The sequence below is a fragment of the Hypomesus transpacificus genome, chromosome 23, assembly GCF_021917145.1.
Source record: "Hypomesus transpacificus isolate Combined female chromosome 23, fHypTra1, whole genome shotgun sequence".
Lineage (NCBI taxonomy): Eukaryota > Metazoa > Chordata > Actinopteri > Osmeriformes > Osmeridae > Hypomesus > Hypomesus transpacificus.
In genome coordinates, this window is record NC_061082.1 from 20,768,849 (window position 1) to 20,782,358 (window position 13,510).

General features: G+C 44.7%; 1 protein-coding gene across 2 annotated transcripts in view; it reads left to right on the forward strand.

Moving 5' to 3' along the window:
• Positions 1-13,510, forward strand: part of LOC124485801 (unconventional myosin-X-like) — a 73,214-nt gene that overhangs the window by 35,320 nt on the left and 24,384 nt on the right. For both annotated transcript variants that reach the window (XM_047047626.1, XM_047047627.1), the window contains exons 12-19: positions 1,590-1,736; positions 2,607-2,707; positions 3,245-3,311; positions 4,210-4,302; positions 4,922-4,990; positions 7,755-7,837; positions 8,066-8,180; positions 13,046-13,126. In XM_047047626.1, coding sequence (XP_046903582.1) covers positions 1,590-1,736; positions 2,607-2,707; positions 3,245-3,311; positions 4,210-4,302; positions 4,922-4,990; positions 7,755-7,837; positions 8,066-8,180; positions 13,046-13,126 — 756 coding nt within the window. The remainder of the gene's footprint in view (positions 1-1,589; positions 1,737-2,606; positions 2,708-3,244; positions 3,312-4,209; positions 4,303-4,921; positions 4,991-7,754; positions 7,838-8,065; positions 8,181-13,045; positions 13,127-13,510) is intronic.

A 13,510-nucleotide genomic window follows, 5' to 3' on the forward strand; every position in this document is an offset into this window, starting at 1 on the left:
CAACAAGACTTGATTCACTGTGCTAGCTTGAGGGCTGTCCCCGACTAAGATTTTCTTTGGTCGACCAAGACTCGACTAGCACTTCTGAAAATCGACTAATCGAAATTTGAAATGTTTTTTTTCTATAAATGTCACAATGTTTTTCATCAAAACATTTTGTGTGATGTTTTACCTCACTGTTTTAAGAGATAATATGAAATAAATATATTCGTAAGAATGGAGATTGACAACTAGACAAACCGGATCTGACTCAATGTAGCTGCTGGACATTCCAGATTCAGCCGCTATAAAATAAGCTATTACTAATAATAAGCCTCATGTCACCAGTTCTTTTGTTACCGAATGCCGATATAATACAAAATGCCTGATTGGTTATTATTTATTATTTATTACAATGTACAACAAATGAAAAATATTATTTGTGTAACATGCAAATCAGCGCGCTATTCATGCCTGAAAAAGTGTAGCATGCGATTATAGAAGCCGAGTGGGGAACGGTGCAACAGAGAAAGATTGTGTTGTCTTGGCCTGAGAAGATAACAGGCATATTCATTTTTCAACCCAGCGCGTGTTAGTATGAGCGAAGTAGGCCAACTTTTGGTTTTCAGGTGGTAGGCTACATCATATTCAACATAGAACTATGAAAAATAAATCGTTGTTGGTTTAGTTTTTCATTCAACGTTTTTTAATTCACACGGTACTTTGTAAATGTAAATGTACTGTAAATGAAATGCTGCCATACCACAGATTTCTTTGCCATTTTGCCTAATAACACCGACAAAGTAGGCTATGGCAGAGTTGTAGTTCGGCAGCCAATTGTGCTCGTGCCGTGTGCAAAAAACAAACAAAACAAACACAGATTAACGACAGGGAAAGCAATAACACCTTTTCTTTTAAATGTATATTTTTTGAGTTGCTTCATTTGTCTTAAATAATATAATCTACAATTTCTGTAGAACATTTCTTTAATTTAGCAATGGTGACACAAGCGGGAATCAGATCTCACACTGCCATACGGCAGCTTGACTAAAAACATCTTAGTCGACCAAGAGCATATCGACCAGAAAATCTACTAGTCTACTGAGTGGGGACAGCCCTACTAGCGCCTGAACCTTTTCTGAAGGACAGATAATGGACATTCGGTCTAAAACACAGAACTTACATTTTGGTCATTCTTAGTCTGACTGATGACTTAAGCTTTGCCCCCCCTTCTCAGATGTACTTCAATCCCTTTGGTCTTTGCATCCTCCTGACGACCATGATGAACACCGATCAGTTTGCCACAGCAACAGGCCAAGGCCGGCGTGTAATACTCGATGCTTGCAGCCTAGATGGAGATACTTAGGGATCAGATGGCTGAGCGGTTAGGGAGTCAGACTATTAATCAGAAGGTTGTTGGTTCGATTCCTGGCCGTGCCAAATTACGTTGTGTCCTTGGGCAAGGCACTTCACCCTACTTGCCTCGGGGGGAATGTCCCTGTAATTACTGTAAGTCGCTCTGGATAAGAGCGTCTGCTAAATGACTAAAATTACTAAATGAAATGACCTGGTTTCTACGGTAATCCTCCATTCTGTTGTGTGATTGACAGGCGGTGGACTCACGGGACTCTGTTGCCATGGCGCTGTACTCCCAGTGTTTTTCCTGGATAATCATGAGGATCAACCAGAAGATCCGGGGGAAGGACAACTTCAAGTCCATCGGCATCCTGGACATCTTTGGCTTTGAGAACTTTGAGGTGGGCCACGGTGTGCATGATTTGTCTAGGCCGGTGCAAAACCACGTATCTTGGTCATCCCCAAGTCATTCAAACGAAAGACCTGATGCCCCGTTATGTGCAGCTCTTGAAATTCACTTTACAATTTACTTGGTGGCACTGGTGTTTCCAACTTTAAAAAGTTAGGAGCACCAGAAAAATTTAGGAGTACCCACCGAATATTAAGGAGCACCACAACAAAAAAATTAAGTTATAGATGTACAGGGCTCTCAAGTTTTATCAAAAGTTTGGCATGAGATTGCCAAACTTGTCAATGTTTGGGTACAAAAATTCCTGGAGACGGGATGGGGGGGGGTGCTGGTGATGTTTCTAACTGGCTGTTAGGTGCCATTTAATTCTGTATAACATAAGTTAGCCCTTACTTCTCATTGTGAGTAATACAAGGTGATGGGTGAGAAAGGCCTTAGAGTCTAACGAATGTGTGAGATGTGAGAGCCCTGGATTTCTTTGGCACGCTAGTTAGCTCCCTATCATGTGACAAAAGAGCGCAGTTACAAAGATTGACTGAAATCTAAAATATGTTTTAAAGTTCAGAATGTAAAGATGAAGTTTAATTGGTTATGGAACGTTGGATAGAACGATGGACCGGTCACTATCACCTCACAGCCGGCACGTACCTAATTAAGGAGGCTAATTAGCGAGCATTTTGTAAAAAAAAACATAATTATTTGCACTCACACAAATTCTCTCAAATATATTTTGAGGTCGCATAGACAGTTTCGGGCGCTTATGCATATGCGATCAAAATGGCAACAATTTCAAGCCCTTTCTCCATTCTACATGTGCTATGCAGCTGTTGCTTAACAGAACTCCTTCCCCTCCACCTTCCAGGTGAACCGGTTTGAGCAGTTCAACATCAACTACGCCAACGAGAAACTGCAGGAGTACTTCAACAAGCATATCTTCTCCCTGGAGCAACTGGAGTACAACAGGTGATCTCTCTGCTCAGGTTCAATCAGGTAAAGTTCAAAGGTCATTCCTTCATTCCTGTTTGGTAATGGGGAACACAGGATATGAAGGCTGTAGGATCACGGTCGTGAAGTTTGTGTCTTTGAGGAGTTGCAAGGACAGTGCTTCAGGTGGGGACTGAGTCTGTGTGAAGTGATAGGGAAGTCACAAAGACAGAGGGGGGGTCTAGACTGAGGGTGTGGAGGGGGCCCTGTTCCCCCCACACACACCTCAGCAGTTCCCCCTATGCCAGTTCTCCTCCTGGGTCTGGCTGAGCCTGGCGTGGTGCCAGGCCCTGAGCCAGTTTGTTCTTGCTCGGTTGTTTTTCTGTAGATGTACTGGCTCCTTGGACATGCCTCATTTCATCACATGAGCTGCCGGACAATATGGCTATTGTGTCTTTCACACTGTTTATATCTAATGTGTGTGTGTCTGTGTTTTGTGCGTTTGCTTGGGGGGTGGGGTCGAATGTGTGTGTGTGTGTCGGATTGAATGTGTGTGTGTGTTTTGTCTCTCCACAGGGAAGGGATTCAGTGGGAAGCCATTGACTGGATGGATAACGCTGAGTGCCTGGACCTCATAGAGAAGGTAGCAGAACATCTGACATAAAGCGGAATATCAATACTGACACATCCTGGGATTAACTTATTGAGCGTATGGAATCTAGCGCTTATGTAATCAGTATCAACCAACAGAACCTGTCTGGTCATGACTAGACAGTTATGATAACATACAACCCCCTCAAACCAGTCTGTCTGTCTGCCTGCTGGCCTTCCAGTCTGTCTGTCTGTCTGCTGGCCTTCCTTTCTGTTTGTCTGTCTGCCTGCTGGCTTTCCTGTCTGTCTGTCTGTCTGTCTTTCTGCTGGCCTTCCTTTCTGTCTGTCTGTCTGTCTGTCTGCCTGCTGGCCTTCCTTTCTGTCTGTCTGTCTGCCTGCTGGCCTTCCTTTCTGTCTGTCTGCCTGCTGGCCTTCCAGTCTGTCTGTCTGTCTGCTGGCCTTCCTTTCTGTTTGTCTGTCTGCCTGCTGGCTTTCCTGTCTGCCTGTCTGTCTGTCTGTCTGTCTTTCTGCTGGCCTTCCTTCCTTTCTGTCTGTCTGTCTGTCTGTCTGTCTGTCTGTCTGTCTGTCTGCCTGCTGGCCTTCCTTTCTGTCTGTCTGCCTGCTGGTCTTCCTGTCTGTCTGTCTGTCTGTCTGTCTGTCTGCCTACTGGCCTTCCAGTCTGTCTGTCTGCCTGCTGGTCTTCCTGTCTGTCTGTCTTTCTGCCTGCTGGCCTTCCAGTCTGTCTGTCTGTCTCTCTGCCTGCTGGCCTTCCTGTCTGTCTGTCTACCTGCTGGCCTTCCAGTCTGTTTGTCTGCCTGCTGGCCTTCCTTCCTGTCTGTCTGTCTGCCTGCTGGCCCTCCTGGCTGTCTGTCTGTCTGTCTGTCTGCCTGCTGGCCTTCCTTTCTGTCTGTCTTGCTGCCCTCTCTCTGACAGTTGGTCCTGTCTTTCAGAAACTGGGCATGTTGGCTCTTATCAACGAGGAGAGCCGCTTCCCTAAAGGCACAGACTACACCCTTCTGGAAAAACTCCACAGCCGGCACGCAGTCAGTACCAACAACACACACACACACCATATACTCCATGCCCCCTCCCACCCACAAATACTGTATATGCCTGCACACACCTGTACCGTAACCACCCCCCTGGCACACACACACACACAATTATATAAGAGTAAAGTTGAGCCCACTAGGAGTTAATTTGTCCCATAGCTAGTGAATAGAGCTGGTGTTTGCAACATCTCACGCCCCTGTCCTTGCTCGCACGCTAACACAACAATATATTAACATGATCACCAGGCTTGCCAGGCCTCAGCAGCATTGTGAGCAGGAGAAAAGAGCGTCTTCACAAAGCTGCATTAGGTTAGCGTTAGCGCTAACGCTGCAGGCATGAGGTTAGCTTTAGCGCTAACGCTGCAGGCATAAGGCACTACGAAACAGTAGAGCCATGGGCAAACACACAAACTCCCTGACCTCCCCTCTTGCATCTCCTCAACCCCCCCATATCTTCACCTTCTCCCCCCCTCCTACAGAAGGTATAGCTCCTCAGAGACTGAACGAGGTGTTTTAGTAATCTCTCTGGTTCAGCAAGAACGTTTTTATCATGAATCCATGATGGTGAATCTGTGATGCCATGTTCTGATGTTATTTCCTGTGCCTGCAGGCAAACTCCTACTACGTGAAGCCCAGGGTCACGGACCACCAGTTTGGGATCAAGCACTACGCTGGAGAGGTACACACACACACACACATTATGTTGTACAAGTATGCACACACACACTCATACACATCACACGTGCGGGCACCTCGTCCCACACTCTGGCCATGGGCCTCTGTCTCTCTCCCTACCATACTCTGTCTCTCCCTACCATGCTCTGTCTCTCCCCCTACCATGCTCTGTCTCCCCCCCTACCATACTCTGACTCTCCCTACCATGCTCTGTCTCTCTCCCTACCATGCTCTGTCTCCCCGCCTACCATGCTCTGTCTCCCCGCCTACCATGCTCTGTCTCCCCCCCTACCATGCTCTGTCTCCCCCCCTACCATGCTCTGTCTCCCCCCTACCATGCTCTGTCTCCCCGCCTACCATGCTCTGTCTCCCCCCCTACCATGCTCTGTCTCCCCCCCTACCATGCTCTGTCTCCCCCCTACCATGCTCTGTCTCTCTCCCTACCATGCTCTGTCTCTCTCCCTACCATGCTCTGTCTCTCCCCCTACCATGCTCTGTCTCCCCCCCTACCATGCTCTGTCTCCCCCCTACCATGCTCTGTCTCTCTCCCTACCATGCTCTGTCTCTCTCCCTACCATGCTCTGTCTCTCCCCCCCTACCATGCTCTGTCTCTCCCTACCATGCTCTGTCTTTCCCCCAAACCTAACCTTAACTCTGCACCACAGATAGGGAGGCCAAGAACCAGGTTCCTCCCTCTGTTTTCTTCCTTTCTTTCTCTCTCTCCCTCCTTCCCTCGTCCCCTCCTCACCCCTTTCATCTGTTCTGAATGAAGGAAAGTAATGAGTTCTGATGAAAAAGAGAAAGAGGGAAAGAGAAGTAGAGAGAGAGAGAGAGAGAGAGAGAGAGAGAGAGCAAGAAATAAGGCAACAAGCATTCACATAGGAACAACTTCAGAAAGGGGGGAGTGGGATGTGGAGGGGGAGGAGGGTGGACAATCTGGCTCACACCGGGGGAGTCAAAGGTTGGCTTTGAGGGAGACTGTCCCCGTGACGACCGGCCTGGACAATGTATCCTCAGTGCGAGCGTGGCGGGCCGAGGCTTGGCACAGGACCCCTGATAATGACCCCCACTGCTGGGAGGAGTTAGCTAGGAGACACACGCACACACGTACACAAACATACATACACACACAAACATAACCCCATACACACATACGCACACATGCATACACGTACCAACATACACACACACACCCTCCACCCAGATACTGTGGTGGTGTCTGTTATCTAAGCCGTGCTGACTTGGTTGGCACAGAACAAGAGAGAGACACATCCTTTATCTGATTAGATGGCACCACTCAGATGTGGGCTCAGTGTGTTCCATACTATAATCCCGCCAAATGGAGAACCTGGACTCGTCATGGAAAACTGGGAGTGATTGGCTGTTCAGCTCCTCCAGTCCTCCTCTCAGGTCAGCTCTTTCATGGCAAACAGAACAAAAGAAAGACTTAAATGATCTACTGTTTGTTTCTTGGAAGTCACTTTGGATAAAAGCGTCTGCTAAATGAATAAATGTGTATGGTGCACAACACACACACACACAAACATACATACTGCAAATTACATTACATTTACATTTATGCATTTAGCAGACGCTTTTATCCAAAGTGACTTCCAAGAGAGAGCTTTACAAAAGAGCATAGGTCACTGATCACAACAACGAGGTAGTCCCAAACATTGTAAGCAACCAAAACATAAAGCATACATTGTGAAAAACGAAACAAGTGCCAAAGGGAAGACCCATAAGAGCATGCAGTTATACAAGTTACAAATTAAAACAACATGAACCTCAAAAAGTGCAAGACTGTACCTGTAGAAGAACAATCAACAGTAAAATATTTCACAGCGAGTACAAGAGTTAACTTCGTTATAACTAACCTACAAGAGCAACAAGTCTCTCAATAAGAGTCATTGTGATCCTGGAGGAAACTAACATCAGGTCCAGCCAAGCATTCCTAAGTGCCGTTGTACTCCTGGAACAAGTGCGTCTTGAGCCTTTTCTTGAAGGTGGGGAGACAGTCAGTGTCCCTGATGGAGGTGGGGAGCTGGGGCGGTCGGGCGGTCTTGAGCGGTGGGATCACCAGGCGGTTGTCTGAAGAAGACCGTAGGTGACGGGTGGGGGTGTAAGGTTGCAGGAGAGACTTGATGTAGTCAGGTGCAGTCCCGTTCAGTACTCGGAAGGTCAGTACCAGGGTCTTGAATCTGATACAGGCTGTGATGGGTAGCCAGTGGAGAGTGATGAGGAGCGGGGTAACATGGGAGCGTCTGGGTAGATTGTAGACCAGGTGGGCCGCTGCGTTTTGAATCCTCTGAAGAGGGCGGGTTTGCACATGCTGGGAGACCAGCGAGCAGTGAGTTGGTTTCTTATATACTACAACAATACGTGGGAAAATCCCAAATCAAACATGATGAATCTGGAGCGGACACCATATTGGTCTAATTATAATAATTTTATATAAGAAACACACATATATATATATTGATACATCATCGCCCTTGTACTCACATGCACCCTTGAGTCTTAATGCATAGAAGGGTGAGATTCACACACGTGAATCATCCTTCACTTAGAACAAACCAACCCAACAGTCATCCACTCGAGCCCCGCTCGTCTGCCTCTATTTCAATAGAATAGGAATAGGGCTGTAATTAATGTGTACTGTGTTGGTCTCATCCCTAATGACATCCACAGGCCCACTCCTGTGTTTAGGCTGGGCATGCACACATGCAGTAAACAGATGTCCCTAACCGTGTGTGTACCTGTTTCAGGTGCTGTACGACGCACGTGGGATCCTGGAGAAGAACAGAGACACATTCAGAGATGATATCCTGAACATGCTGAAGGAGAGCAGGTCAGCTCCATTCACACCTGGCCATCTCTAACCTTCAGCCTGGCCCTGTGTTTGTGTGTGAATGTTGACGTGTGTGTATTTGTGTGAATGTTGATGTGTCTGTTCATGTGTGAATGTTTACGTGTGTGTGTTTGTGTGTGAATGTTGACGTGTGTGTGTGTTTGTGTGAATGTTTACATGTGTATTAGTGCGTGAATGTTCACATGTTTGTTTGTGTTTGCATGACAGGCTGGACTTCATCTACGACCTGTTTGAGCTGGTGGGACCAGCAGGCAGGAACGGAGAGGAGACTCTGAAGATGGGTACGGCCCGACGCAAGCCCACAGTCAGCTCCCAGTTCAGGGTGAGATGACATCACAACATGACATCACAACATGACATCACGACATGACATCACAACATGACATCACAACATGACATCACAACATCACATCACAACATGACAACACAACAAGCCCACAGTCAGCTCCCAGTTCAGGGTGAGAGAAGAACAACTCCACAACATGACATCACAACATGACATCACAACATCACAACACAACATGACATTGCAACATGACATCACAACATGACATCACAACATGACAACATAACATGACATCACACCATGACATCACAACAAGCCCACAGTCAGCTCCCAGAGGCCTCTTCCATAAAGCGAGTTTACCGAATAAGCCAGATTTATGTCAGTTAGTCTGACTCATTTTTAGTTCATTCGGTTCCATAAAGCTAGGTCAACGTAGTTTGAACTCGGTTACTATGGTAACTTATGCTTCTAAACTAGCCTGGTCCGGGTAAGGCTAACTGTCAGGCTTAGCCCTTGTTGTTGCTTAACCAGACGTTCCTGTAACACTGACCCAACGGGAAAACGATGATTTACCACGGACATACTCATTTTCTTATTCTCATCAGTTCAAAATGAAGGCTACATTTATAGAAAATCTACTTAAATAGCCTACACAGGCTACAACATTTAGCCTAATGCATTAAACAATGATGAACAATGATTTGATACACACCATAGCTGTCAAATGTATGGCTATGGTAGTTGGTGATTTCAAATGTTCAGGCATCAGTCATAGGCCTATATCTCAATCTAAATTATCAGAGTATAATTATCATAGCTATATAATTGTTAACAGTAGCCTACAATTGCAAAAGAAACCTAAATCCATACATCTATCCTCCATTTTCCCGACATGAAAACCAACGTTAAAACGTTAGGCTTCTGGATAATTTATTGATTAATAGTAGGCTATTAATTTAAAACAATGTCAAAAAAGTAAATTTAGATGTGTTTAGAGGGTGTCTGTTTTTTAATCGACGAAGTAAAGGTCTAAAAAAGGACCTCGACCTACGTAGCCTATCGTTCACGTCAATCATGGCGTGTCATTTTATTTTGATGAAGCGGTGTATGAGAGCTGTCATCGTATGCCGCTTAAAGGGGACGTTCTTTCTGGAAGAAGTCAAGTGGCCTTGTGCATTGCTTTTTGCCGTGGTGGATTGTATGATCCATGTTTTACCTCTCGGGCTGCTTAAGAATAGGGTGCACGCGCAATTAGCTTGACTACTTAAATCTGACTTGAATTAGTAGGAGTGCGTGAGCTGAAATTGGCCTTTATGGAACCGCTGTAGCATGGCTTGACTAATTAAATTAATTCAAGTCAGGTTTGGGACTTTAAGGACTTTTTGGGACAACATGTCAACACAACATGACAACATGACAACACGACATGTCAACAGAACACGACAACACAACATGACAACACAACAACATGACAACACAACATGACAACACAACATGAAAGGACATAGGTCTGTACTACGAATCAAGATCAACATGCTCTGGATTACTTTCAGTTACCCGGCTTCACGAACCCTAACAACTGCATCACGATAAGCAGTATCACAATGGTGATTATCAACTCTCTAACTCAACCCAGATCTTTCCATTCTAGACGTGCGCGTTCACATAAAGGGGTGGTGTTTGCACCGTATGTCCAATCGCAAACATGGACAAAACAAGAGCCGCATATTTCACGCAGGAGGAGCAGACAATAATCTACCAAACTTTGTCTACTCCTCCTGCGTGAAAATTTTTAATACAAACATATCAGGAATACAGACATATAATACAGGCAAAAAGCAACACAGTCGCTGCTGCCAAGCTGGCCGAAAATAGCAGACTCTGTAAATGCATAAGCTACACGACTTACTGATATCACTGCCCTAGGCACAAGATCTGACCATGATTACACTTGGGCATTCCATAACGTTAAACTTTTGTTGCTGCATTATCTTAGTTGCAACTCTGGCAGTGGCAAACGATCATGGGAGCAAGTAAAAAATAAAATCAATATAAAAACATAATTCAAACCGGTAAGTGGCAGTAGGCAAAACTTGCACATATTTTAAGGCCAACAAGTACAGGGCTGAATTGCCTGAGTCAGTCCCTTTTGTAGGATATTGGTATTAGGGCCTATAGAACAATGAAATTGCTTGCAGCCAACAAGAAGAAAAATTAGGCAAAGAAAACCAGAGGGGGCTCTCCTCCACAGGACTTCACTCCTGCTAAGGAGCTGGCCCTCTCCAGAAATCAGGGTCGCCCCATGATGGAAGGAGTGGAAGGGGCATTTCTTCAGACGCTGGTGACAGCAGCTCAGAAACTACTTGAAGTAGTCTATGTGACCATGTTCATTCAACAATTATTTATGAATATTGTGGGAGTGAAATGTATTACTGTTCTCTGCAGTGACAGGAAATACAGTGGTGTTGCTGCCACCAACCACTGTCGTCCCACTGTGCCATACAGAGGTAACAGTGAAACTAATAGTCATACGCCAGTATGTATGCCATATGTGGTTGCTGAATATTGATCAAATATACCATTTACTTTCTCAAGTGGAGGTCCTAGATGATCAGGAAACTGTGTCTGCCTGCTCAGAGAGCGTTTTGGGGATACACTTTTGAGTTTTTTTACTACCTGCAACACAGATGGTGAAAGTGTGTGAACGTGTGGCTGTGATTGAATTGCCTGTAATTTCAGCTTTATTTCACGCACTTGGCCCATATCAAAGAACATCAATAAAAAAATAATTACAGGACAAGAATACAAATACATATACAATCAAAATGTTGAGTAGAATTAGCCAGGGTGTTTGAAGATGAAGTTGATGTAATGTCTCCAGAATGTAATGTGATTGAAGTCATCTGAATGGAATAACTGGATGATGAGGTTATTTTCAGAGGTGGCGATGCGCTGTATAAATGCGTGTGTTAGTTAGTAATGACTTGCTAATGGTGGTGGTCTGAACATGAGACACAAGCCCTCAAAGTGCTCATTTAAAAAATGACTCAATTGATTACATTGCTGTGGTGTTAAACTCAGCAGGAAGAGGAACTTATTCCTCCCCCTGAGCCTAGGGCCTCCACTTCAAGGCCAAGACAAAGACACGAGGTATAAGCAATGAATCTGGCTTAAACAGTAGTCAAATGGACACCTTCAACTTTCTCCAAGTGTGCCTTGCAAAGGGACAATGTCTTTTACATTTAGTCATTTTAGCAAACGCTCTTATCCAGAGCTTTTATTTGTTTCAGGTTGGAGCAGACAATGTGAGGGCTCTGTATAAAAGAACCCTGGAGCTCAATATAGAGTATAAGAGGCTTTTAATTAAAAAACAGGCTCAACAAACTATATGAGAAGTAGTACTAAACTTAGTTACACTGATATTCTTTTTCTGTGTTCCTAGGAAAGGGAGAACACATGAGGATGTATTTGTTAAACCTTTTTCAACATTTTGGTATTTTTATACCTTTTTGTGGCTTGTTGTGCCTTTGAGTCTTTTGTGGGGTTCACCATTTCTTTCTTTCAATGTCCTATTTATAGTTTTTGAAAAATGCTATTACAGTGAATGAAACATCCAAATTCAATGACAGTAGTGAAATTATCATTTATTTAACTTGTGAAGAGCATTGTACGTTACCATACACGTTGTTCTTTTTGGTTTGAAATGTTTTGGTTGAAGGAAACCCACATTTCTGATATGGAAATAATTACAGAATGTGTCAAAACAACCCAAGGACAACAGAAGGTGTTAAGGGGAGACACCCCAGTGAATAGGGATAACATATCAACATGACACAACTTAAAAGTACCCGTAGCAAAATAACGCTAATGGCAACGCTATGCATACAGTCTGTGGGACTGTGAGCGCACGGCTTCGATGTGTCTCATTGGCAACATACGGCTCAAGAAGCTCGTTAAGTGCCAAAGGGAAGAACCATAAGAGCATGTAGTTAAGCAAGTTACAATTAAACAACATGAAGTGCAAGTGTACCTTTAGAAAAAACAAGCATCAGTAAAAATAAAACTTTTTTATTTTTTTATTAAAAATTAACTAAAATAGAATATTTAGCAGCGAATACAACAGTTTAAATCAGTTACCACTAACCAACAAGAGCAACAAGTCTCTAAGCAAGAGTTATTGTGATCCTTAAGGAAACTAGCATTGGGTTCAGCAGACCATTCCTAAGTACCGTTGTAATCCCGGAACAAGTGCGTCTTGAGAAGTTAGTAGAAGTTATAAGAAGAGACAAGGTTAGGGTTATGGAATGATAAGAGTGAGATATACAGCATCTGACAGGGTGAGAGTATGCTGGCTGTGTACTAGGGGGCAGGGGCATGTGGAGGTGAAGAGGCCGTTTGGAGGGGTTTGGAGGGGTTTGGAGGGTAACATGTCCTAACTACGTATGGGGAGGGGGCGATATCTGGCTAGGTATGTGAAGGGAGTGAGTGGGGAGATCTGGCAGGATTCCCTGGAGCGCAGCTTCTAAAGCTGAGGATTACCCCTGATGGCAAGGCCTGGGAGCCGGACCAGGGGTGAGGCATGTTCCCCTCTGCCAGGCTAGACCAGGCTGGAGACAGACAGTCTGAGTGGGGAGGGCAAGGGAGAGGAAGGGAGGGGGCCATGGAGGGAGGAAGGAGAAGAGAACAAGCTGTCAGGGTGAAGGGTCCCTGGTGAGAACAGGGTGAAACACTCATAGCAACCCTGAGAACACGAATCTTTGGTGTTTACTGCTCACTACCCAACTTAGAAGACAACGGCAAACAAATTAACCTTGTGGACAAATTTAGCTGTTTGTAGAATTATTATTTATGTTCTAAACTGTTGATGTGACTGATGTTGAGTTGATGTTATGTCCTTCCAGGACTCCCTCCATTCCCTGATGGCCACTCTAAGTGCCTCCAACCCCTTCTTCGTCCGTTGCATCAAACCCAACATGGAGAAGGTGAGTTCATGAAGGTTTTATAGCAGCGAAAGCTACTCCGCACCTCTCAGCCCATGCTAGGTTCAGTAAACTGATACACTGGGAAATAACATTTACATTTACATTTATGCATTTAGCAGACGCTTTTATCCAAAGCGACTTCCAAGAGAGAGCTTTACAAAAGAGCATAGGTCACTGATCATAACAACGAGGTAGTCCCAAACATTGCAAGCAGCCAAAACATGAAGCATACATTGTGAAAAAACTAAACAAGTGCCAAAAGGGAAGACCCATAAGAGCATGCAATTATACAAGTTACAAATTAAAACAACATGAACCACAAAAAAGTGCAGGACTGTACCTGTAGAAGAACAATCAATAGTAAAATATTTCACAGCGAGTACA